General features: G+C 44.7%; 1 protein-coding gene across 6 annotated transcripts in view; it reads right to left on the bottom strand.

The window, feature by feature from the left end:
• The window catches only part of C2CD3 (C2 domain containing 3 centriole elongation regulator), an 86,486-nt gene extending 59,559 nt beyond the window's left edge, over positions 1-26,927 (bottom strand). For 3 of the 6 annotated variants that reach the window (XM_084842350.1, XM_084842351.1, XM_084842356.1), the window contains exons 1-12: positions 26,713-26,927; positions 25,467-25,736; positions 20,941-21,098; positions 19,369-19,583; positions 14,236-14,474; positions 13,934-14,066; positions 9,641-9,763; positions 8,384-8,528; positions 7,440-7,600; positions 6,188-6,415; positions 5,342-5,454; positions 3,451-3,569 (exon numbers count right to left, since the gene is read on the bottom strand). In XM_084842350.1, the coding sequence (XP_084698476.1) occupies positions 3,451-3,569; positions 5,342-5,454; positions 6,188-6,415; positions 7,440-7,600; positions 8,384-8,528; positions 9,641-9,763; positions 13,934-14,066; positions 14,236-14,474; positions 19,369-19,583; positions 20,941-21,098; positions 25,467-25,736; positions 26,713-26,773 (1,965 nt within the window). In that variant the 5' untranslated portion in view covers positions 26,774-26,927. Of the gene's footprint in view, positions 1-3,450; positions 3,570-5,341; positions 5,455-6,187; positions 6,416-7,439; positions 7,601-8,383; positions 8,529-9,640; positions 9,764-13,933; positions 14,067-14,235; positions 14,475-19,368; positions 19,584-20,940; positions 21,099-25,466; positions 25,737-26,712 lie in introns of those variants that run through there. The other 3 variants (XM_084842352.1, XM_084842354.1, XM_084842355.1) reach the window with 3 other exon arrangements.
• Positions 26,928-27,057: the final 130 nt, after the last annotated feature.

Below are 27,057 nucleotides of genomic sequence, written 5' to 3'. Positions count from 1 at the left end.
TGACACGCAGCTCTACCTCTCGTTTAAATCTTCACCAAGGTTGGCCGTAGAATCCCTGTCCAAATGTCTGGAGACGGTGAGTGGCTGGATGGGGAGGAATAGGCTGAAGCTGAACCCTGACAAGACCGAGGTACTTTTGGTGGGAGACAAGAGGAGGCTGGGGGATGTTGACCTGGTGTTGAATGGGGTACGGCTACCCTTGAAAGACCAGGTCCGCAGCCTGGGGGTCATTTTGGACTCCCAGCTGTCCATGGAGGCTCAGGTGTCAGCTGTGAGCCGGACAGCATTGTATCAACTCCATCTGATACGGCGGCTGCGCCCCTTCCTTCCCGACCATCTGCTTCCATCGGTAGTACATGTCCTGGTCTCCTCTCGTTTAGACTACTGTAATGCGCTCTACGTGGGGTTACTCTTGAAGACGGTTCGGAAACTGCAGCTGGTACAGAACGCGGCGGCTCGCCTGATTAAAGGCAGCCGCCGGCGAGATCACATCACTCCAGTGCTGAAGGAGTTGCACTGGTTACCAGTTGTTTTCCGGGCCAAATTCAAGGTGTTGGTTTTGACCTTTAAAACCCTATATGGTTCCGGCCCAGCCTATCTTAAGGAGCGCCTCCAGCAGCACCAGACAGGCCGCTTAAGAAGTTCAGCCTCGGATGGCCTTCTCTCTGTCCCATCAGCCAGGACAGCTAGACTGGTGGGGACGAGGGAGAGGGCCTTTTCTGTGGTGGCCCCCACTCTGTGGAACTCCCTCCCTAGGGAACTCCGTCATGCCCCCTCTTTAATGAGCTTCCGTCGTGCATTAAAAACATTGTTGTTCAGGTAGGCATTTGGGGTGGGTTAGGGTATTTTAGAAAATGTTTTTATTGTAGAATTTTATTGTTTTAAACTGTTTTTATTGTATGTTGTACATCGCCCAGAGTGGCTGGGTGACCAGCCAGATGGGAGATTAATAAATTTAATAATAAATAAATAAATATCCTCTGACATTGGTAGAACACAGCAGCGAGCTTCACTTGCAGATCTTCATGCCCAAGAAGGCTCACGTTGGGGAAGGCAGTCCTTCAAACACTCTTGTTTTAAGCCATTTAGGGATTTAAAGGTAAGAAACAGCAGTTAGAATTGGATAAAAACAAACTGCAAGGCAATGCAGTCCTTGCCAGAAGGGAGTCACATGCTCCCTATAACCTGCTCTGGTCAGCAGTCTGGCTGCAGCATTTTGGACCAAACACAGTTTCTGAACACTTTTCAAAGGCAGGTCGCCATACAATGCATTGCAGAAGTACAAATAAGGAGTAACTAGAGCCAAATCTGAAGTTTCAAGGAAAATAATGCACCTGGCACACCACCCGGAGCTCTGCAACTGCAATCTTGGCAACAGCCATCACCTGTGCAGACTTGGGTGTCATCAGCATACAGCACCATATGCCCAAGCCCCAGCAACCTCTCCCAGTGGTTTTATGTAGGTGTTAAACAGCATGGGGAGAAGACAGAACTCTGTGGGATCCCAATGGCCATAAGAACATAAGAAGAATCATAGAATCACAGAATAGTAGGGTTGGAAGGGGCCTACAAGGCCATCGAGTCCAACCTCCTGCTCAATGCAGGAATCCAAGTCACAGCATTCCTGACAGATGGCTGTCCAGCCTCATCTTGAATGCCTCCAGTGTGGGAGAGCCCACCACCTCCCTAGGGAATTGGTACCATTGTCGTATTGCTCTGACAGTCAGGACAGCCGGAATCTGGCTTCCTGTCACTTGAGCCCATTATTCCGTGTTCTGCATTCTGGGATGATCGAGAAGAGATCCTGGCCTTCCTCGCTGGGACAACCTTTTAAGGACTTGAAGAGTGCTATCCTATTTCCCCTCAGTCTTCTCTTCTCAAGGCTAAACCTGCCCAGTTCTTTCAGTCTCTCATCATAGGGCTTTGTTTCCAGTCCCCTGATCATCTTTGTTGCCCTCCTCTGAACCCTCTCCTCCAGTTTGTCTGCATCCTTCTTAAAATGTGGTGCCCCGAACTGGACACAGTACTCCAGTTGAGGCCTAACCAGTGCTGAGTAAAGGGGAACTAGTACTTCCTGGGATTTGGAAGCTATGCTTCTATTAATGCAGCCCAAAAGAGCATTTGCCTTTTTTGCAGCCACATCACCTTGTTGGCTCATATTCAGCTTGTGATCAACAACAATTCCAAGATCCTTCTCACTTGTAGTGTTGTTGAGCTATGTATCCCCCATCTTGTAACTGGGCATTTGGTTTCTTTTTCCTAGGTGCAGAACTTGAAGAGCCATGTTGGATCAGACCAAAGCTCCATCTAGTCCAGCATTCTGTTCACACCGTGGCTAACCAGCTGCCCATGGGAAATCCACAAGCAGGACATGAGTGCAACAGTACCCACCCGTCCATGTTCCCCAGCAACTGATGTACAGAGGCTTACTGCCTCTGACACTAGAGGTAGCATATAGCCATTAGGACTAGTAGCCATTGATAGCCTTCTGTGAAGGTCTGAGGTCTACTGAGACAAGGAAAAAGGTCAGACCTAGAATTTTTTGTTGGGGGGGGGGTATCCCTAAGAGGAGTAGTTTCATTTCCCTGGTTAAATTTCAGTTTCATTTCTCCGGTTAAATTTCATTTCTTCAGGTTTGAAGCAGTACTTTTTGGTTTTGAGGGAGGAGAATATAAAAAGAGATAGTCAGAAAGAGCAGAGAGTAAGACCAGAGTCAGGAGATCAGAGCCTGAAGAGGCAGGAAGAAGCAGCCTAGAGAAGTCTAAGTACAGCTAGAGCAAAGGAACTTCCATTTTGCAACTTTTATTTTCTTTTAAGGCCTTTTGCATCACTCAGCTCCATTGTGCAAATACCTATAGTTGTGATTGCTTGCTTTAAATTTACCAGTGAACTGGATATTTCCTTAACAACCCCAAGTGTCTGGTGTGTCAATCACCCCACAGCTACAACCTAAACCCTGCGTTATTGGGAAGGGGAAGTTTTAAAAAAGGAAGGTGGGACTCTTAAGGGGGCAAGAGACCCTTAAGGAGTTGCTCAGGGGGTCCAGGTCATAGGTGGAACCCTGACACTTTCTCCTGCAGGAATCTGTCTAACCCCTTTTTAAAGCCACCCAAATTGGTGGCCATCACTACAAGATGACAAACAGGAGTGCCCCAGCACCACCTTCTGGAACTGGCCCTCCAGATAAGACCCGAACCACCATCAAATGCTGCCCTCAAGTCCCATCCTGGTTAAGTGATCCAGAAGGATACCATGGCCAATGTTACTGAAAGCTGCTGAGAGATCCAGCAGAACCAACAGGAACATACTTCCCCCATCTAGTTCCTAGTGTACATCATCAACTAAGGAGGCCAAAGCTGTTTCAGTCCTACAATGATGTTTAAAGCCTGATTCAAATGGATCTAGATTATCTGCTTCATCCAGAAAAACCTTTTTGGTGGTAACAATTACCTTTCTTTGTGCGCCTTTTTTCACGTAGACGTTAAACTCAAGGTCCGAGTTCCACCAGTATGTTATCATTGAGCCACTGAAGTGAATGGGGAACACATACCGCTGTTGAAATTTCACCACTGTAAAGGGGATTTGACAGGAGTGGATGCCAGATATGATGGAAAGAGAAAGAAAAGGAGACCTTCAGCCAACATTTCAAGGATACAGCAGCAGAAGAAAGGTATAAGATTTCTGGAGGTGTGTGTGAAGAAAAAGGCAAAATGGTAGCCCAGATCAGAAGGACACAGCTTAGGTCCACATTCAAATAAACTCTGAATTTGGAAACTTCTTTCTGTTCGTTTGCCAAGGGGCAGGAATTTTTTTTAATTACATATTTTTGTAAATTATTTGAATTTCACAGTTAATATGACAACAAATAATTACACAAAATAAGAAATAATGAACTAAAAAGGGATGGAGGAAGCATCACATGAAGGAATAAATTTTGTCTGTTCTGAAGTAGTTATGATGTAGTGCAGAAAAACAAGTACAATCTCTTCATTTTGAGTGCAAAACCCATCCATTGTCCTTATGCTGTAAAAGCCTCTAATGCATCCAGGAACCCAATAGGAAATTTATTATATGTTTTCTTATTCAGTTCCTTGTTCTGTCTATATATGCACTTATTCAAACATTATATTCTGAAACATCTTGAAAAAATACATCTGACATTCAAAACATGGACACAAGCTATTAGCCATTCTCTCCTATTTGTCCCTTCATTTCCTTCAGCATCTCTATTTTCTTGTTTTGTATCAAATGTACCTTATTTGAGAACAAAAATAGTGATGCTTTGGTTTTTTTACTCTGATGATGAAAAATATACCTTCCCCAATTTTGTTTTTTTCCATGCATTGAATGCTTTTTAAACAAATGAATAAATATAATATTGGTTCTTTCTCTAACTACTCTACTCCTCTTAGGCAGATTATGAAACCTTCTCACATTCACACCACAGTCCTGTATCTCTACTTAGTCCCAGGAAGTCCCATTGATATCAGTGAGGCTTAGTCCCAGATCATAGCTTCAGTGCCACATCCTCAAAATCCATTTTTATTAACCTTTATTATAAAGGTTTTTTCTTAACTATGTCATGAGTCTTTTATTGCCTTTCCTTACCTAGTAACTAAAATGTATGCCAGTTATTCAGACTGCCTTTTATATTTCTACAGTTGTTTAAGTTCAATATTTCTTCTTTTGTGTTATTCAGAAATAACAGCCGCCCACTTCTGCTGATAAGAAACCTTCAATCCCACTACCTTTCTCCACCTATAGGCTATTTTCTTATCTTTCAAAATATTTGTCAGAAATGGGGTCAGAAGGGGTTGGTCCCGAGGAGCACAATGTTTATGGACCTGGATAAATGCCATGTCATCTGAAAGGTGCCCCTTGTCAAATTTCACAAACATGGGTCATGAAAATGTCCAGGTATCTTTGAGATACATGAATTTCACAATAAATTGGATCTTCTATGAAGGAACACTTTTTAATGGTTTGTGTTATTCTGGATTTTGCACTGCAGGCCTCCTTTGGATTCACGTCAAGATTGTGGCAAGACAATTGGAGTGGCCAGGAAGAGTCTGCAGTGATGAACATCCACCAATTGGTCAGTCGCAAAGTGCTCCCACGAAACGAATTAAGTCCCATAATTAAAAGTCAGACATCCTTAAAAGATGGTCACGTTGTGTATTTATGAAAAGGCCCCAATGGGAAGTCAGAGTTGTTCCCTCTCCCCACTGCCCCTAACTCCCATGATGAAAAAAAGGGGAGGGATTGGGGAAAAATGGAGACCATTTCAAAATTCAACAGAAATACAGTTCAGGAAAAATAGCTTCCCACCATGCTGCCTTACCTTCCCCTGAGATTTTACTTGAAGCTACCCGAACTATTTCTGTAGTTATGGCACCCTGTCCTATTCCATTCTTTGAAGCTCCCACTGGAAAGTGATACTCGACGAAGAACGTCCTATGAAACAGGAGATGTAGAAAGGATATTGGGCGATTCAATGATTGTTCTTAATAAAACTGAACCAACTAGAAATTAATAGTCAGAACATCAACACAAGCTATTGAGGCTTTGCATGCAAAAGGGGAGGGGACTGAGGAGGCCAGCGTAGAACATGTTCTCAGGCCTCCCCAGCCTCCTTCCCTGCAGAGCTCCAGGTGAAAAGACCTGTGAAAGACAGGTGAAAGAGCCAGTCTAGGTAAAATGCAGAGTCAGAGGAGCACGGAGGTGAAGATCGCCTCCACCACTCCTCCCACTCTGCATTGGACAACTGTAAGCCTGCAAGTTTGGAGGCTTATGGCCAACCCAATAGGGTTGTGACCCAAGGTACCAAAAGACTGATGATCTACAGGAAACCTTTAAAAGGGCATCCACACTTGAGATTTATGCCCAATGGATGTCATTAAGAGCCACATGCATATCTACAGTTTAAGAAGGCAATTGACAGCACCATCTCCAGCAACTTCCAGGTCTGCTGCTCTGCAGCTATTGCATAATGCATCGTGACGTATGGGTCCATTTCTTGAACTGCATATGCTAGAATCAGAACTAATGGCTGTGTCTTGCTAAGACCTTTTTAGCAGAGATATTTTATTTTAAGCAATCAGATCTTATCCCTTAGGAAAACCTGAGGACCTGCAATGAACAGAACAATCCCACTGACTCCTGCTGTGAGATAAGTAAGAATTCTTACCTCTTTTGAGCCAATGTGGGCCTGGGTGGTTTTCCGGTGAAACTTTTTTTGCTTGGGGTACTCTGAGTGCTGTCTTCAGGGAGGATCCTTAAGCTCTCAACCACCGCTCTCGCTAAATGGATCCTGCCCAGCATTGTCAGCCTGTCGAGACTCAAGTTGACAGCTTGTGTTTCCCCTGTAGACTCCATGGAAGTCTCATGAAGAGGAAGTGGTCTACCAGGAGAACTGCTGGGAAGAGAAACACAAACAGTACAGGCTAAAATACTCTTCTATTAAGGCAGCTCCTCAAGAAAGAGAAATGCACCCCAAGAGGGGTTGATTTAAACTTTTTGCACACATAACATAATTCTGTACATCACTTTGCTCTCCATTCTGAATTCCTTACACCAGCTGCAGCAAAGTAAAGCAAACAAGCAAACGTTCCTATGAGTGATGCACAAACATAATTGCTGCAGCCAAAATGGGTGGCTTGCTCTAGACAGTGAGTCTCTTTTTGCACACATCTGTGCACTAGTCATGCTATGCATGTGTGATAGCCTACAAATCATAATCATATTGGTACAGGGCCTACAGTCCAGCACAGAACTTGGCATGTTAACAATACCATCTTTCACCGTGTTACAAAAGGATGTTTCTAAACTTCACAGGTGAAACGGAGAACAGGCTTGGCAATACGCACACAGAACAGAAAAGCAAAAAAGTCAGAAGGAGCTTCTGGCAAGCATATGCTTGTACACACAATTCCAGAGAATCCCCTCTTTGCTTCTACTTCCTTGCACCTACAGCCCTCTTATTACCACACTCACTTAGAAGAGAATGATTTCCTTCAGCATCTACTGATACATAATATCATGAAAACACAGTCCCGGCAGCAGCCAAGAACAAGTGCAAACAATGGTGGGAACAGGACATGGGGAAGAGAAGGAATTCAGTGACACGGAGGGGGGCCTGCACATCACCCATTGTAGTGCAAGGCACTGCAGTACTGTCCCAGAATCAAACTCTTTTGTTTTCCAAAATGGCTTCCGAAATGAACAGGAGCTTTCAACTAGGTTTGGCGAAATGTTCAGCTGAGGAAAGACTGAAGCACCGTGTCTTGATGAAACCATATTCTTAATTGACTGGGAAAAAACACACACATTCTGTGTGCACTGATGCAGGGAAAGAGGCCAGAACTAGAATGCAGCCTTAGTGGTGCCAGGAGAAAATCAGAGGGAGAGCTATTAAATGGAGCCCATATTAACTCTTTTACCTGGATTTTGGCTCTACGCCCTTCCCTTTCTGGCCTAAGCAGCTAGACTCCAAAGCCTTTGGTGATCTCTGCGGTTTGCTGTTCTGAGATCGGTTTACTTTTCCAGAAGAAACAGCATCCTCCTCTTCACTGAGGAAGTCACTTAAGCTGCTGTCAGACTTCTAAGAAAAGACATTGAGAAAAACAAAAGCCATTTAACATTCAAAGAACACTCAGAAATGGACAATTACATTACCATTTAGGCTGGTACAGTTTCCCTGAAATCGAGATGGAGACAGACAAGGTTCAAGGCAGTAACTTGTTCCAAACACTGCAAGATTTTAATCTTCTTTCTCTCTCCCAAACACCTGCCCCTGTCTTACCATTCTAAAAATTTGCATGCAATCAAGATTCAAAGGATGCTTTCAGTGTTGTTATCACAAGGTTCCTGTTCCAACTCCTATCTCTATAAGTGGGGAGCTCTGAGGCATTTCAGCAAATTGGTAAGACATTTGCGGACTCAGCTCATTTACAGGTCACAGGAAGCTGCTTATACTGGGTCAGACTGTTGGTCCATCTAGCCCAGTATTGTTGACACTAACTGGCAGCAGCTCTCCAGGGTTTCAGGCAGGATTCTTTCCCAGCTGGAGAATCTCCATTCTGCATGCAAAGCAGGTGCTCTTAAAAGCGAGTTACAGCCATTTCAGAGTTGTAAACAGCTACTACCCTGGTCCCCTCTGGTGAGCAAGAATCTTCTCTAGATGACTAGGCAGGAAGCTTTACAAAAGTTGGTCCTTTGTTTCTCAGAGGCCATGAATAAATAAGATAGATATGCAGGCTAGTAAAAAATACCCTAAAAGTATGTTTTCTAGCCAGTAAGCTGATCCGTGATAAGCTGGGTTTGATTCACTGAAAGCTTTATCATAATAACATGTCCAAACCATATACATGCCTCTGATACTTACTCGAGCTGTGTAGAACAAATTCTCTAACAGACTTTGGTCATAGTGGGGGTCGTTCAGCTCACTGTCATACACCTCACTCCCAAGAGAGAGAGATTCCGGAGGGGAGCCTGTACTATCCAAAAGACATGCAGGAGAAAAATCAGAGCTGTGGGCAAAGAAAGGAAAAAAAGTTATAGGTGAATATTATACAAACACACACCGATGTATGTGCATAAACACACACACATATGTGTGGGTGTGCAAACACACACCTACAGTAATACTTACTTCAGCACTGTCCTAGCTATCCAGCACCTATCTGCTAGGCGCTGTACAGAACATAAAAAGAGACTGAATCCCTGCCCAGAGTGCTTACAGTCTGTTAGATGGATGAGGCAGAATTGTAGGGAGAGGTCAGGGAATGACAGTGAGTAGCAAGGATAAGGTTGTGTGAACACAGGTAGTTAGAGAGCTTGTAAGATGGGGCTACAGTGCTTAGTAAGATCAAAAGCTGGATTTAAATTAAGCCTTGATTGTAAGTTGACTTTGAGCGCTTCTCAGATATATGGCCTAGAAGTAGGCACGTCGCCTCATCTGTTGTTTGTGTGGATTAGATCTTAATTTCTTTCTGAACTCAGATTTTCTCTTCCTAACCTGTTTACTTATAACTTTGAAATAATTTGCTGTCATTGCAGGCTCCCAAGTTCTTATTTATTGTTTTTCTGTATGCTACTTTGGAAACTCTATGGCTGAAAGGTGGCATATACATGGAAATAATAAATACATAAGACTTGCTGAACTCAGTGGGATTTACCCCTGACTAAACATGCATAAAGGGACCGCGGTGGCTTAGTGGTTAAGACGCTGAACTGCAGACTGGAAGGTCGGCAGGTCAGCAGTTCGAGACCCGAGTGCTGTGTGACGGAGTGAGCTCCCGTCTTCATTCCCAGCTTCTGCCAACCTAGCAGTTCGAAAGCAAGAAATTGCAAGTAGATAAATAGGCACCGCCTCGGCGGGAAAGGTAACAGCGCACCGTGCACCAGTCATGCAGGCCACATGACCACGGAAGCGTCTTCGGACAGCGCTGGCTCTTCGGCTTAGAAACGGGGATGAGCACCGCACCCTAGAATCGGACACGACTGGCTGGGGACACCTTTACCTTTAAACATGCATAAGGCCAGGCTGTCAAGTCTCCTTTCAGAAAGGAAAAAAAAAAGAGATAGAGAAGCTGCCTCCAAGATTTTTGAGAATGGTTACAGCAGTGACATTTCACATTACCTGCCCAACAAGAGCTGGATGGCTCTGTTTTCAGCATGCAAATCAAATTCTGAGCGGTCAGGTGGTGGCTGAAGAGCATCTTGCATAGCAGATACGAGGCCAGCATTCAGGTTTTTAAGATTCCTGGAGGAGACATCCCAATAAAGATGAACCAGGGCAAGGGGTGTGGGCAACAGAACGTAATAAGCAGGGATAATTTGCAAGAACTAAAGAGGTTTGCTGGTCAACAACCTTTCTATCATTTAGGCACCAGGCAAAACCATTTTTATTTACCCAGGCATTTTAACAGATTTTACTAATTTAATTGAGCAACTTTTAGGTTGTTCTAAAATTTCACCTAGCATTTTCTTGTTTTTTGCATTTGTTTTTATGCTGTACACTACCCTGAAATCTGATATGGTGACAAGTGGTGTATAAAGATGTTTTAAATAAATAAAAAGGAACTATGGCTTAGCTTTTAAGCATTTTGATTTTTTTTTAAAGATTAGTACAGAATAGTAGATATGTTACCAAGGTCTACATGTTTTTATTCAACCATTAGGGCCTGTGGACAAACTGCAGGACTCACTGGGGGGAAAATTCACTTATCAACTTATTTTGCTAGTCCTGAGATCTCCAGCAAAATTCAAAAGCAGACTGAGCCCATCTCTAGGTAAGTGGCCCTTTGGTTTCCCCCATTTGAATAAAAATTCTGAAAATATGGTATCAAATAAGTAATGGTGGTTATGTTGTTGTTGTTGTTGTTCAGTCATTAAGTCGTGTCTGACTCTTCGTGACCCCATGGACCATAGCACACCAGGCCTTCCTGTCCTGCGCTCTCTCCCAGAGTGTGCTCAAGTTCATCTTCATTGCATCGGTGATGGTATCTAGCCATCTCATCCTCCGCCGTCCCCTTCTCCTTTTGCCTTCAATCTTTCCAGGCATCAGGGTCTTTTCCAGGGAGTTTTCTCTTCGCATTAGGTGGTCAAAATATTTGAGCTTCAGCTTCAGTATCTGTCCTTCCAATGAGCACTCAGGGTTGATTTTCTTTAGGATGGACTGATCTGACCTCCTTGCAGTCCAGGGGACTCGTAACAGTCTTCTCCAGAACCACAGTTCGAAAGCATCAATTCTTCGGTGCTCAGCCTTCTTTATAGTCCAGCTCTCACAGCCATACATTACTCCTGGGAAAACCATAGCTGTGATTAGACGGACCTTTGTCGGCAAGGTGATGTCTCTGCTTCTTACTATGCTGGCTAGGTTGGCCATAGCTTTCCTCCCAAGGAGCAAGCGTCTTTTAATTTCATGGCTACAGTCACCGTCTGCGGTGATCTTGGAGCCCAAGAAAGTAAAATCTGTCACTGCTTCCATTTTTTCCCCTTCTCAATGCCAGGAAGTGATGGGGCCAGATGCCATGATCTTAGTTTTTGTAATGTTGAGTTTCAAACCAGCTTTTGCACTCTCCTCTTTCACCCTCAACAAGAGGCTCTTGAGATCCTCTTCGCTTTCTGCCATTAGGGTGGTATCGTCTGCATATTGGAGGTTGTTGATAATTCTCCCAGCAATCTTAATTCCGACCTCTGATTCATCCAACCCAGCGTTTCTCATGATGTACTCTGCATATAAATTAAATAAGCAGGGCGACAATATACAGCCTTGTCGTACTCGTTTCCCAATTTTGAACCACTCGGTTGTTCCATGTCTGGTTCTTACTGTTGCTTCTTGGCCCTCGTACAGGTTTCTCAGGAGACAGGTAAGGTCGTCTGGTACTCCCATCACTTTAAGAATTTGCCACAGTTTGTTGTGATCCACACAATCAAAGGCTTTAGCATAATCAATGAAGCAGAAATAGACATTTTTCTGGAATTCTCTTGCTTTCTCCATGATCCAGCGAAAGTTGATTTGATCTCTAGTTCCTCTGCCTTTCGAAACCCCACTTGTACTTCCGGTAGTTCTCGGTTCACATACTGCTGAAGCCTAGCTTGTAGGATTTTGAGCATCACCTTGCTGGCATGTGAAATGAGCGCAATTGTGCGGTAGTTTGAACACTCTTTGGCATTGCCCTTCTTTGGAACTGGAATGTAAACTGACCTTTTCCAGTCTTGTGGCCGCTGTTGAGTGTTCCAAATTTGTTGGCATATTGAGTGCAGCACTTTAACAGCATCATCTTTTAGGATTTTAAATAGCTCAGCTGCAATACTGTCATCTCCGCTAGCTTTGTTGTTAGTAATGCTTCCTAAGGCCCACTTGACTTCACTCTCGAGGATGTCCGGCTCAAGTTCAGTGACCGCACTATCATGGCTATCAGGGACATTAAGATCTTTTCTGTATAGTTCTTCTGTGTATTCTTGCCACCTCTTCTTAATCTCATCTGCTTCTGTTAGGTCCCTGCCTTCTTTGTCCTTTATCATGCCCGTCTTTGCACAAAACGTTCCCTTGAGATCTCCAATTTTCTTGAAAGGATCTCTAGTCTTTCCCTTTCTATTGTTTTCCTCGATTTCTTTGCATTGTTCAATTAAGAAGGCCTTCTTGTCTCTCCTTATTGCTCTCTGGAACTCTGCATTCAGTTGGATATATCTTCCCCTTTCTCCCTTGCTTTTTGCTTCCCTTCTTTCCTCAGCTACTCGTAAAGCCTCATCAGACAGCCACTTGGCTTTCTTGCATTTCTTTTTCTTTGGGATGGATTTCGTTGCTGCCTCCTGAACAATGTTACGGACCTCCATCCAGAGTTCCTCAGGCACTCTGTCTATCAGGTCTAATCCCTGAAATCTGTTCATCACCTCCACTGTATATTCATAAGGGATATGATTTAGGTCATACCTGAATGGTTTAGTGGTTTTCCCTACGTTCTTCAATTTAAGCCGAAATTTTGCAACAAGAAGCTCATGATCTGAGCCAGTCAGCTCCAGGTCTTGTTTTTACTGTCTGTATAGAGCTTCTCCATCTTTGGCTGCAAAGGACATAATCAATCTGATTTCGATATTGACCATCTGGTGATGTCCATGTGTAGAGTTGCCTCTTGTGATGTTGGAAAAGAGTGTTTGCTATGATCAGCGTGTTGTCTTGGCAAAACTCTATTAGCCTTTGTCCTGCTTCATTTTGTACACCAAGGCCATGCTTGTCTGTTATCCCGGTGATTTCTTGACTTCCTACTTTAGCATTCCAATCCCCTATGATGAAGAGGACATCTTTTTTTGGTGTTATTTCTAGAAGGTGTTGTAGGTCTTCACAGAACCGATCAACCTCAGCTTCTTCGGTCTCAGTGGTTGGGGCATAGACTTGAATTACTGTGATGTTGAATGGTTTGCCTTGGATTCGTACTGAGATCATTCTATCATTTTTGAGATTGTACCCCAGTACTGCTTTTCCCACCCTTTTGTTGACTATGAGTGCTACTCCATTTCTTCTAAGGGATTCTTGCCCACAGTAGTAGATATAATGGTCACCTGAATTAAATTCGCCCATGCTTGTCCATTTTAGTTCGCTTGATTCCCAAGATGGTGATGTTCAGTCTTGCCATCTCATGTTTGACCACCTCCAGCTTACCTTGATTCACTGACCTTACATTCCGGGTTCCTAAACAATATTGATCTTTACAGCATTGGCCTTTCTTTTCACCACCAGACACATCCACAGCTGAGTGTCCTTTTGGCTTTGGCCCAGCCGCTTCACTCTTTCTGGCGCTACTTGAAATACCCTCTGCTCTTCCCCAGTAGTATATTGGACACCTTCCGACCTGAGGGGCTCATCTTCCGGCGTCATCTCTTTTAGCCTTGTGATACATTCCATGGGGTTTTCTTGGCAAGAATACTGGAGTGGGTTGCCATTTCCTTCTCCAGTGGACCACATTTTGTCAGAACTCTCCACCATGACCTGTCCGTCTTGGGTGGCCCTGCACGGCACAGCTTATGGCTTCGCTGAGTTACACAAGCCCCTTCGCCACAACAAGGCAGTGATCCATGAAGGGGAAAGGTGGTTATAGACTGTTATCATTATCAACTGACTCTACCAGGTAGTATAGGAACATGCATCTACATATGCACACAAAGTTAAATCTTATATATACACGAAATGAAATGTGTGTGTACTGACACACGCACTTTGCATTCTGTCCAATGCAGAATTTATTAAAGTTAGCAGCTTGCATATTCTTACACTGAGATATGTTGGTGCAATAAGAGATATTACCATCCTTACTTTGTCTGTCTATAGAACTGCTGTATGAAGTTACTTTGGAAAATGTGATTTGATCCACAATGAATACCATTCTGTTTATAAAAAAACAAACATTCCCACCTACCCATCCCAACTCACTTTCTGGCTAGTCTGCAGATGTCTTGCTTTGCAGGAGGATGAGCTTCATTAAGTTCTATACCAGTGTCTATATTGGATTTCATTGCTGACACCACCATGGCATCTCGGAGCCTGTTGCCTTGATCCAAAAGGGCTGAGAAAAAGAGCAGAGGGGTGAACTCCAAATTCAAAACAAAACCATGCACACCAGTTTACAGGCAAGTCATTCCTTGATCATTCTTATATGAGAAAGTGCAACATGACAGCAATTTTGAAATGGTTTTTAACAGCCTTAAATGAAACCCAACTGCAGATATGCATACCTGAAAGGAGATCTTTTGTGGCTGGGTTGTTGCACGAAAGAACACGGATAGGATTTGGACTTCCCCCAGCTAACCTAATTTGAGCCTCATGAGCAGAGCTGCTGGGAAACAATCCTTGTTGCTTGGGATCATTTGCAGTCAAGGAATCATTCTCCCCAAGGATCAGGTGGTGCTGAGGTCCAAGAAAGCCTTCTTTTATGTTCTCGGAGTTCTCTTGAAAGTACAAGTGATCCTTTCCCCTATTTCAAAACACAAGCAATGTCAGAAGGTTTAATTCAAGGCTGATTTTCCTCAGTGTCCCTGTTGTTATTCTAAGACATGTATATAAAATATGCATATTATTGTGTTGGAGGTGGAGAAGGAACAAGGCCTGTGTAGCAACACACCAAGGCAAAGGCAAAAACTTCAGCAGCAGCAACAGTTGAGGACAATAAAATCAGCAGTGTAAAATGACATCTCTCAAGCAAGAAACTTACATCTTCCTGGCAGTAGGTTTACCTGGCTATCAGTTTAGGGCACTGACTGCTAAAATGCCAAATTATAAAAGATGTAAGGGAGCTGAAGCATCATGGCTTTCCCTGACTTGCCAAAAATTAAAAAAAAAACTGGTGGCAATGGCTACTGGGGACAGAAAACACAGACTTGCATTCAGAGCACAAACGACTGCAGAACTGAGGCCAGGGGACACCTTGGCCTAAAGAGCAGAAACCACTGCAGAGTGACTTGAGTGCTCCAACTTTATCAAGACACTCTCCTGAATTCCATTCAGGTGCATGCCCTGCTTCCACAGCATCTCACAGACGCTGCCATCACTGGGGCTAAAGAAAAGCGAGTTCCATCAGGGAGACCAGCCTTGTGGAATAGAAATCATGGCTTTGTGGGAATGAGGGAGGAACTGTGTGTTTTAAATATGATTTATATTGTTACTGTAGTTGAAACTGCATTTAACCACTTGATGCTATTATATTAAGTGGTGTATAAGTGTTATTCCCCTTCATGGATCACTGCCTTGTTGTGGCGAAGGGGCTTGCATAACTCAGTGAAGCCATAAGCTATGCCGTGCAGGGCCACCCAAGACAGACAGGTCATGGCAGAGAGTTCTGACAAAATGTGGTCCACTGGAGAAGAAAATGGCAACCCACTCCAGTATTCTTGCCAAGAAAACCCCATGGAACGTATCACAAGGCTAAACGAGATGACGCCGGAAGATGAGCCCCTCAGGTCGGAAGGTGTCCAATATGCTACTGGGGAAGAGCAGAGGGTATTTCCAAGTAGCGCCAGAAAGAGTGAAGCGGCTGGGCCAAATCCGAAAGGACACTCAGCTGTGGATGTGTCTGGTGGTGAAAAGAAAATCCGATGCTGTAAAGAACAATATTGTTTAGGAACCTGGAATGTCAGATCAATGAATCAAGGTAAGCTGGAGGTGGTCAAACATGAGATGGCAAGATTGAACATCGACATCTTGGGAATCAGCGAACTAAAATGGACAGGCATGGGCGAATTTAATTCAGGTGACCATCATATCTACTATTGTGGGCAAGAATCCCTTAGAAGAAATGGAGTAGCACTCATAGTCAACAAAAGGGTGGGAAAAGCAGTACTGGGGTACAATCTTAAAAATGATAGAATGATCTCAGTACGAATCCAAGGCAAACCATTCAACATCACAGTAATTCAAGTCTATGCCCCAACCACTGAGGCCGAAGAAGCTGAGGTTGATCGGTTCTATGAAGACCTACAACACCTTCTAGAACTAACACCAAAAAAAGATGTCCTCTTCATCATAGGGGATTGGAATGCTAAAGTCGGAAGTCAAGAAATCACCGGGATAACAGGCAGGCATGGCCTTGGTGTACAAAATGAAGCAGGACAAAAGCTAATAGAGTTTTGCCAAGAGAACATGCTGATCATAGCAAACACTCTTTTCCAACAGCACAAGAGGCGACTCTACACATGGACGTCACCAGATGGTCAATATCGAAATCAGATTGATTATGTCCTTTGCAGCCAAAGATGGAGAAGCTCCATACAGTCAGTAAAAACAAGACCTGGAGCTGACTGTGGCTCAGATCATGAGCTGCTTCTTGCAAAATTTCGGCTTAAATTGAAGAACGTCGGGAAAACCACTAAACCGTTCAGGTATGACCTAAATCATATCCCCGATGAATATACAGTGGAGGTGAGGAATAGATTTCAGGGATTAGACCTGATAGACAGAGTGCCTGAGGAACTCTGGATGGAGGTCCGTAACATTGTTCAGGAGGCAGCAACGAAATCCATCCCAAAGAAAAAGAAATGCAAGAAAGCCAAGTGGCTGTCTGATGAGGCTTTACAAGTGGCTGAGGAAAGAAGGGAAGTGAAAAGCAAGGGAGAAAGGGGAAGATATACCCAACTGAATGCAGAGTTCCAGAGAATAGCAAGGAGAGACAAGAAGGCCTTCTTCAATGAACAATGCAAAGAAATGGAGGAAAACAACAGAATGGGAAAGACTAGAGATCTCTTCAAGAAAATTGGAGATCTCAAGGGAACGTTTTGTGCAAAGACGGGCATGATAAAGGACAAAGAAGGCAGGGACCTAACAGAAGCAGATGAGATTAAGAAGAGGTGGAAAGAATACACAGAAGAACTATACAGGAAAGATCTGAATGTCCCTGATAGCCATGATAGTGCGGTCACTGAACTTGAGCCGGACATCCTAGAGAGTGAAGTCAAGTGGGCCTTAGGAAGCATTAGTAACAACAAAGCTAGCGGAGATGACAGTATTGCAGCCGAGCTATTTAAAATCCTAAAAGATGATGCTGTTAAAGTGCTGCATTCAATATGCCAACAAATCTGGAACACTCAACAGTGGCCACAAGACTGGAAAAGGTCAGTTTACATTCCAATTCCAAAGAAGGGCAACGCCAAAGAGTGTTCAAACTACCGCACAATTGCGCTCATTTCACATGCCAGCAAGGTGATGCTCAAAATCCTACAAGCTAGGCTTCAGCAGTATGCGAACCGAGAACTACCGGAAGTACAAGCTGGGTTTAGAAGAGGCAGAGGAACTAGAGATCAAATTGCCAACATTCGCTGCATCATGGAGAAAGCAAGAGAATTCCAGAAAAACGTCTATTTCTGCTTCATTGACTACGCTAAAGCCTTTGATTGTGTGGATCACAACAAACTGTGGCAAATTCTTAAAGTGATGGGAGTACCAGACGACCTTACCTGTCTCCTGAGAAACCTGTACCAGGGTCAACAATAGTAAGAACCAGACATGGAACAACCGAGTGGTTCAAAATTGGGAAAGGAGTACGACAAGGCTGCATATTGTCACCCTGCTTATTTAACTTATATGCAGAGTACATCATGAGAAATGCCGGGTTGGATGAATCAGAGGTCGGAATTAAGATTGCTGGGAGAATTATCAACAACCTCCGATATGCAGATGATACCACCCTAATGGCAGAAAGCGAAGAGGATCTAAAGAGCCTCTTGTTGAGGGTGAAAGAGGAGAGTGCAAAAGCTGGTTTGAAACTCAACATTAAAAAAACGAAGATCATGGCATCTGGCCCCATCACTTCCTGGCATTGAGAAGGGGAAGAAATGGAAGCAGTGACAGATTTTACTTTCTTGGGCTCCAAGATCACCGCAGACGGTGACTGTAGCCATGAAATTAAAAGACGCTTGCTCCTTGGGAGGAAAGCTATGGCAAACCTAGACAGCATAGTAAGAAGCAGAGACATCACCTTGCCGACAAAGGTCCGTCTAATCAAAGCTATGGTTTTCCCAGTAGTAATGTATGGCTGTGAGAGCTGGACTATGAGGAAGGCTGAGCGCCGAAGAATTGATGCTTTCGAACTGTGGTGCTGGAGAAGACTCTTACGAGTCCCCTGGACTGCAAGGAGGCCAAATCAGTCCATCCTAAAGGAAATCAACCCTGAGTGCTCATTGGAAGGACAGAGACTGAAGCTGAAGCTCAAATATTTTGGCCACCTAATGCGAAGAGAAAACTCTCTGGAAAAGACCCTGATGCTGGGAAAGACTGAAGGCAAAAGGAGAAGGGGACGGCAGAGGATGAGATGGCTAGATAGCATCACGGATGCAATGAATATGAACTTGAGCACGCTCCGGGAGAGAGCGCAGGACAGGAAGGCCTGGCGTGCTATGGTCCATGGGGTCACGAAGAGTCGGACACGACTGAACGACTGAACAACAACAACAATAAGTGTTATCAGCAAATAAAATAAATAAATGACCTCTTTGTGAAACGAAGACCCTTATGGAAAGTGGAGTGATTAGCTTCACCATGCATGACAGATGCAGGCTTCATCCACAAAGCTTCTGACCAGGCAAAACAAACTTTTCTGAGGAATAGGGGCTGTGCATTCAACACCCAACAGCAATCAGGCCATAGTGTGAGCCAGAGGTCAGTCCAAGAGCATGCTTTAAATGCAGTAAAGTGGGTGTTCTCTGAAACATTAGCACCTGCTACCCCTGTTCAACCCAGATACACTAGAACACAATCACATTGGTCCCTTGCTGGTAATGAAGAACCTATAGACCACATTTCTTCCACATCGTTCCTCAAAGGGTGCGTATTTGTGTGCACATGCAATTTTTCTCTCAGCCTGCCATCTCAAGTGGACAGTGCCTTTCTCTTGTCACTGAGTCACCCAGCCCCCATCACTATGGAGTTACGTTCAGACAGAATGGCCTTTCTTTCCACCTGGCATGAGATGCAGTTCTTTGTTTACAAATTAAACTACCAACAAGCAGGAAGCATTTTTGGACCCTTTTCAGGGCTCATTCTTTGTAGGTTGAGAGGCACTGGAAATCACGATAGCTTTAGATATCTTATTTCTAGTCCCCTCCCTGCCCCCGAATTTGGGATGTGTGTGTTATATACAAAAGAGCCAGAGGACCTTGGCTGAGTTCCTTTCCCTTTAAGATGGGAAAGGGAGTGGAATTTACCCCTCTCCTCAAATGAGAACAGCTGAAAATACCCCATAAAGGCAGTGCAACTGAGAACAAGTTGTCTGCCCCTGACACACATCCTGCAGGAATGTATTTCCGAACCTTTTAAAGACACCATAGACTGACTGTGCTTTGTAAAGATCCAATGAGATCCAAGTGAAAACAAAATATCACCTTGGTGTAGTGGCCCTGCTACTGCTCAAAGACTCTCTCCCAATGGCATTCGTGCTAGGCAGTCTGTGAAGCTGGGATGGGGCAAGAGATTGGCTAGATTCCCCTCCTTCTTTGGCTCCTCGAGCTGGCAAACCAACACTGAAGCTCACATCTGTGTTTGGGATGAAGCTATTGCTGTCATAGGCTTCAGACAGAGGTTCCAGAACCAGTGATACCTGAAAGAGAAGATTTGAAAGAGCTTGTAATAATAATTTAGCATTTACATAGTGTTTTATGAGACTGTTTAGATCACTTGAACATATTCAGTCATCCTTACAACAACCCTGTAAGTTAGGCCAGTACTATTATCCCGATATTGCAGATGAGGAGAGGCTGAGAGATGGTGTCTTTCTTAAGGTCCCCCAGCGAGTTCATTGCTCAGGTGAGACTTTCACTGGGGATCTGTAGCTCACACTCAAAGTCACTGGACAAATACAACATACAACAACTCATTAAAGTTGTTGACAATAAACCATGTTGCAACCTCTGTACTGGAAATACCAAAAAACACCTGATTCTCCATAGTTTTGACAACCAACAGCAGAGCCAAGTCTTCCCCCTGCTCCAAAAAACCTACAAAGATTGATCCTCAAAGTAATGCCATTGATCCTCAAAGTAATGCCACTGCTTTTCACAAGACTATCTGGAGAGAATCTTTCTAAGATACAATGGGTTTACTTAACATGCTTTCTTTGGGATCAAGAAGATAGTTTCTTCAAAAGAAAGAGAAAGACTCCAAGGCAAAACTTAAATGATGGAACCAAAGCTGCAAAAGGCCAGTATGCTTCAGCTTAAGCCAACTCTTCCCTATTAATTAGGCCACTAAACAATGCATGTCAGCTAAATTGGCTAAAATCTAAAGCTAGAAGTTGACAAGTTCTAAGTTAACTGGAGTAAGAAGGAATGAACTGTTCTCCGCACTACATCAGTTTGAGAGAAGAGGAGGCCTTCTTATCAGTCCTACAAACTCTACCAGCCCCTTTCCCTTCTCCCACTGGCTGCTCTTCCTCTAAGGCTCAGAGGAATGTTCAATCATGCCCCATGACTGGCTGCTTCCCACATCCCACCAATATCAGTAGGAATCGATAGAAACAGCAATAAGACTGGTCATCTTTGGATAAGGAGTGGAGAGAGAATCCTCCAGGAAAGTCACCAATAAGCTTTCCCTTAATACTTATGTTGAAGCACATTGGGAATATAACCAGTGTAGCTGTCTGTTTCCCACATCTCCCTGCCCTTCTCTAAAGGATTTGTAGCCATCACACATGTGGCTGCTACAAGCAGCTAACTTCATCCTGTTGCTGCCCAAGAGCTTTGCACACTGTTCTCCACTGCAATTGGCGTCCTGCCTGCTCCTCAATCCTCACTCTGAGCAGACTAGGCTCCTGAACACTGGGATCGCGACAAGTTATGAATCTTGTACACTTGGTATACAGTTTGTGTGATCCAAGGCCACCAACGTACGTGTGGAGCTTGGAGCACATGCAGGACTTCAGGAATAAACATTAAGCAGGAAAAGGTTTTCAGAACTACCTGAACCTCTCCCATCTTTTCAGAAGTTGGTGAAACAATGGTGAAAAACCCACTGATTGGGTGGCTTGGAGAGAGCTGTGCCAGCCCAGTGATCTGAGCCCGTCCAATCGGAAGGTGATCTGACTTGGTCATGACCTCCAGGATAAGAACACCCATATCTATAGGAAACAAACAACAACAAGATGGGCAACTTAGACGAGGTTGGCAAGCAAACCATGCATAAAATGTATGCGCTTTTACCTCAAAAACACAAAAGAAGCAGCAGCAGCATTATTCAAGCCACCCTATATGCAAAAGCTAGTTCCTCACTCCCGTCTCTTCAGCATTTTGTTGTTGTTCAGTCGTGTCCGACTCTTCGTGACCCCATGGACCATAGCACGCCAGGCCTTCCTGTCCTGCGCTCTCTCCCGGAGTGTGCTCAAGTTCATATTCATTGCATCGGTGATGCTATCTAGCCATCTCATCCTCAGCCGTCCCCTTCTCCTTTTGCCTTCAGTCTTTCCCAGCATCAGGGTCTTTTCCAGAGAGTTTTCTCTTCGAATTAGGTGGCCAAAATATTTGAGCTTCAGTATCTGTCCTTCCCCCCTTCATGGATCGCTGCCTTGTTGTGGCGAAGGGGCTTGCGTAACTCAGTGTAGCCATAAGCTATGCCGTGCAGGGCCACCCAAGATGGACAGATCATGGCAGAGAGTTCTGACAAAATGTGGTCCACTGGAGAAGGAAATGGCAACCCACTCCAGTATTCTTGCCAAGAAAACCCCATGGACTGTATCACAAAGCTAAAAGAGATGACGCCGGAAGATGAGCCCCTCAGGTCGGAAGGTGTCCAATATACTACTGGGGAAGAGCAGAGGGTATTTCCAAGTAGCGCCAGAAAGAGTGAAGCGGCTGGGCCAAAGCCAAAAGGACACTCAGCTGTGGATGTGTCTGGTGGTGAAAAGAAAATCTGATGCTGTAAAGAACAATATTGTTTAGGAACCTGGAATGTCAGATCAATGAATCAATGTAAGCTAGAGGTGGTCAAACATGAGATGGCAAGATTGAACATTGACATCTTGGGAATCAGCGAACTAGACAGGCATGGGCGAATTTAATTCAGGTGACCATCATATCTACTACTGTGGGCAAGAATCCCTTAGAAGAAATGGAGTAGCACTCATAGTCAACAAAAGGGTGGGAAAAGCAGTACTGGGGTACAATCTTAAAAACGATAGAATGATCTCAGTACGAATCCAAGGCAAACCATTCAACATCACAGTAATTCAAGTCTACGCCCCAACCACTGTTGCCGAAGAAGCTGAGGTTGATCGGTTCTATGAAGACCTACAACACCTTCTAGAACTAACACCAAAAAAAGATGTCCTCTTCATCATAGGGGATTGGAATGCTAAAGTAGGAAGTCAAGAAATCACCGGGATAACAGGCAGGCATGGCCTTGGTGTACAAAATGAAGCAGGACAAAAGCTAATAGTTTTGCCAAGAGAACACGCTGATCATAGCAAACACTCTTTTCCAACAGCACAAGAGGCGACTCTACACATGGACATCACCAGATGGTCAATATCGAAATCAGATTGATTATGTCCTTTGCAGCCAGAGATGGAGAAGCTCTATACAGTCAGTAAAAACAAGACCTGGAGCTGACTGTGGCTCAGATCATGAGCTGCTTCTTGCAAAATTTCAGCTTAAATTGAAGAACGTAGGGAAAACCTCTAAACCATTCAGGTATGACCTCACTCATATCCCTTATGAATATACAGTGGAGGTGAAGAATAGATTTAAGGGATTAGACCTGATAGACAGAGTGCCTGAAGAACTATGGACGGAGGTCCGTAACACTGTTCAGGAGGCAGCAACGAAATCCATCCCAAAGAAAAAGAAATGCAAGAAAGCCAAGTGGCTGTCTGATGAGGCTTTACAAGTGGCTGAGGAAAGAAGGGAAGTGAAAAGCAAGGGAGAAAGGGGAAGATGTATCCAACTGAATGCAGAGTTCCAGAGAATAGCAAGGAGAGACAAGAAGGCCTTCTTAATTGAACAATGCAAAGAAATCGAGGAAAACAACAGAATGGGAAAGACTAGAGATCTCTTCAAGAAAATTGGAGATCTCAGGGGAACGTTTTGTGCAAAGACGGGCATGATAAAGGACAAAGAAGGCAGGGACCTAACAGAAGCAGATGAGATTAAGAAGAGGTGGCAAGAATACACAGAAGAACTATACAGAAAAGATCTTAATGTCCCTGATAGCCATGATAGTGCGGTCACTGAACTTGAGCCGGACATCCTAGAGAGTGAAGTCAAGTGGGCCTTAGGAAGCATTAGTAACAACAAAGCTAGCGGAGATGACAGTATTGCAGCTGAGCTATTTAAAATCCTAAAAGATGATGCTGTTAAAGTGCTGCACTCAATATGCCAACAAATTTGGAACACTCAACAATGGCCGCAAGACTGGAAAAGGTCAGTTTACATTTGAATTCCAAAGAAGGGCAATGCCAAAGAGTGTTCAAACTACCGCACAATTGCGCTCATTTCACATGCCAGCAAGGTGATGCTCAAAGTCCTACAAGCTAGGCTTCAGCAGTATGCGAACCGAGAACTACCGGAAGTACAAGCGGGGTTTCGAAGAGGCAGAGGAACTAGAGATCAAATCGCCAACTTTCGCTGGATCATGGAGAATGCAAGAGAATTCCAGAAAAATGTCTATTTCTGCTTCATTGACTACGCTAAAGCCTTTGATTGTGTGGATCACAACCAACTGTGGCAAATTCTTAAAGTGATGGGAGTACCAGACCACCTTACCTGTCTCCTGAGAAACCTGTACCAGGGTCAAGAAGCAACAGTAAGAACCAGACATGGAACAACCGAGTGGTTCAAAATTGGGAAAGGAGTACGACAAGGCTGCATATTGTCACCCTGCTTATTTAATTTATATGCAGAGTACATCATGAGAAACGCTGGGTTGGATGAATCACAGGTCGGAATTAAGATTGCTGGGAGAATTATCAACAACCTCCGATATGCAGACGATACCACCCTAATGGCAGAAAGCGAAGAGGATCTCAAGAGCCTCTTGTTGAGGGTGAAAGAGGAGAGTGCAAAAGCTGGTTTGAAACTCAACATTAAAAAAAACGAAGATCATGGCATCTGGCCCCATCACTTCCTGGCATTGAGAAGGGGAAGAAATGGAAGCAGTGACAGATTTTACTTTCTTGGGCTCCAAGATCACCGCAGACGGTGACTGTAGCCATGAAATTAAAAGACGCTTGCTCCTTGGGAGGAAAGCTATGGCAAACGTAGACAGCATAGTAAGAAGCAGACATCACCTTGCCGACAAAGGTCCGTCTAATCAAAGCTATGGTTTTCCCAGTAGTAATGTATGGCTGTGAGAGCTGGACTATAAGGAAGGCTGAGCGCCGAAGAATTGATGCTTTCGAACTGTGGTTCTGGAGAAGACCCTTAAGAGTCCCCTGGACTGCAAGGAGGTCAAATCAGTCCATCCTAAAGGAAATCAACCCTGACTGCTCATTGGAAGGACAGATACTGAAGCTGAAGCTCCAATGTTTTGGCCACCTAATGCGAACAGAAAACTCCCTGGAAAAGACCCTGATGCTGGGAAAGACTGAAGGCAAAAGGAGAAGGGGACGGCAGAGGATGAGATGGCTAGATAGCATCACCGATGCAATGAATATGAACTTGAGCACACTCCGGGAGAGAGCGCAGGACAGGAAGGCCTGGCGTGCTATGGTCCATGGGGTCACGAAGAGTCGGACACGACTGAACGACTGAACAACAACAACAATCTGTCCTTCCAATGAGCAGTCAGGGTTGATTTCCTTTAGGATTGACTGACAGTCCAGGGGACTCGTTAGAGTCTTCTCTAGCACCACAGTTCGAAAGCATCAATTCTTCGGTGCTCAGCCTTCCTTATAGTCCAGCTCTCACAGCCATACGTTGCTACTGGGAAAAGTAGTCCCATCTCTTCAGCATGCTTGACATTAATTGGGATAGAAATAAAAATCTGATGCTGGGGTGGCCCATGCTTGGCCCGGAGCAAGAGGTGATGGGAGGGACTGGCGTGATGTGAAAGTGAAAGGTGCAATGGAAAGGGATCCCATTCCCCCCTCCTGCAAAAAAATCTCTCAACTGCACCCATCCAACTGACAGGCCATGCGATGGTAACTTTTAAAATGCTCCAAGAGCAGGGATTCCCATAAGAAATAGCTTCCACCAAACGATTTCATTGTTTGTTATGCCTCGTTCTAACAGCTGACTGACCAAATCTAACAGAGAGAGGTTTGATGTTGGGGCACAACACATATATTTCATGCAGAAGGTTCCACATTCTCAAGTAGCAGGGATGGGAAACACTGCTGATGAAGACACTGGAGAGCCACTGCCAGCCAGAGTGCACAGCACTGGGCTGGACAGACCATTGGTATATGGCAGGTCCAAGAATCTTCTGAGCTCAGTTGCTTGCCCAACCATAAACTAATGAACTACAAACTTAAACATCAAAGACCCAGCTATACCTGTGACGTAGGAGGTGAACTGTTTTGGTCCACATCGAACTGGGTAGCGGGTGGTGGTTTTAAGTGTTTTTTGCTCAGCTTGTGAGGTATCCCGGGGGATAAAGACTGTACCATCCGAGGTTTCTCCCCACCACCTGACTCGGATAAGGAAAGAAGCGGGTGGCTTGGCAACCATCCACAAGATTTTGCTAACAGTCAGCTTCAGAAAGCAGCGCAGCTGTCCTTGTACAAGAGGTGGCAAGCTTGTAGAGGGGGAGATATCACTGAGACCTATGGAGAAGTGGTAGAGCACAGCGTTACTATTTGGCCAACCCAAGTGATTTATTTATTATTTATTTAAAAGAGTTATGTCCTGCCTTTTGCTTACAGAAGCCACCAAGGTGGCTTACGATATAGACTAAAAACATATACAATATCATTACAATAAAATACAAAAGAACTGAGAGTTAAAAGGGAGACGGCCTTCTCTGTGGTGACCCCTACTCTGTGGAACTCCCTCCCTAGAGAACTCCGCCATGCGTCCTCTTTAATGAGCTTCCGCCACGCATTAAAAATGTGGTTGTTCAGGCGGGCGTTTGGGGTGGGTTAGGGTATTTTTAGAAATATGATGTTTTTAATGTAGAATTTTATTGTTTTAAACTGTTTTTATTATTGTACATCGCCCAGAGTGGCTGGGTGACCAGCCAGATGGGTGATTAATAAATGTAATAAATAAATAAAAATAAAATAAAAACCAGGGCAGCACGAAACCATTTGTAGCAGCAGGACATAAAGTTAAAACAGCCCCAAAGCCTGGCAGAATAGGGCTAGGGTCATGACCTAAAGGCTAGAAGAGAAGGAGTCATCCAAGCTTCCCAAGGAAGAGGGCTCCACGGCACTGGTGCAGCTCCTGCGCGAGAGCCAGTGTGGTGTGGCGGTCAGGCTGGGGCTCAGGAGATGCGGGTTTTAGCCCCCCTCAGCCATGAAGCTCACTGGGTGGCTCAAGCCAGTCGCTGACTCTCAGCCTAACCTACCTCACAGGGCTGTTGTGAGGATAAACTGAAGAGGATGACGTTGGCCACCTTGGGTTTCTTGAGAGCTTTGGCTATTGGGCAGAACAGAAATGTAATAAATAAATAAATGGCAAGAGGGGAAAAGGCGGGGCAAGACCGCGTTGCAGCCCCCTTATTCCTCCCCTCCTGCGACAACGACCCCACACAGAGCCCCAGCACTTCTACGGGGGCCCCCCAGCCCCGCCGTGCCTCACCCTTCCGTTTGCGGCCTGCGCCGGCCCGGCCCGGCCCGCCCTTGAGCTTCTTCTGCTTCATTCTCGCCACAAGGCCCGGAGCGGCTCTGGCGCCGCTGCCCGCTGCTTAGCAACGGCCGCCACCGCACGGCCTTCTGGGAAAACGGCGGCAACCGCGGCAGGAAAGCCCGGCCGAGTAGTCGCCGCTTCGAACTACGGCTCCCACAAGGCGCTGCGAGCCTCCAGGCAGCGTCGTAGAGACAGAAGATTGCAGAGGGATATAGAAACTGACAGATTGGTGGGAGATTCAGAACAGATGAAAGGAAGTCCTTCTTCACGCACAGCGCAGAGTTGAACTATGGAACT

Source organism: Heloderma suspectum, chromosome 3, assembly GCF_057233095.1.
Source record: "Heloderma suspectum isolate Gila_16-S chromosome 3, 16-S_ref, whole genome shotgun sequence".
Classification (NCBI taxonomy): Eukaryota; Metazoa; Chordata; class Lepidosauria; order Squamata; family Helodermatidae; genus Heloderma; species Heloderma suspectum.
Note: the sequence above shows the minus strand (reverse complement) of the source record. Positions and strands in the feature narration are given on the sequence as shown.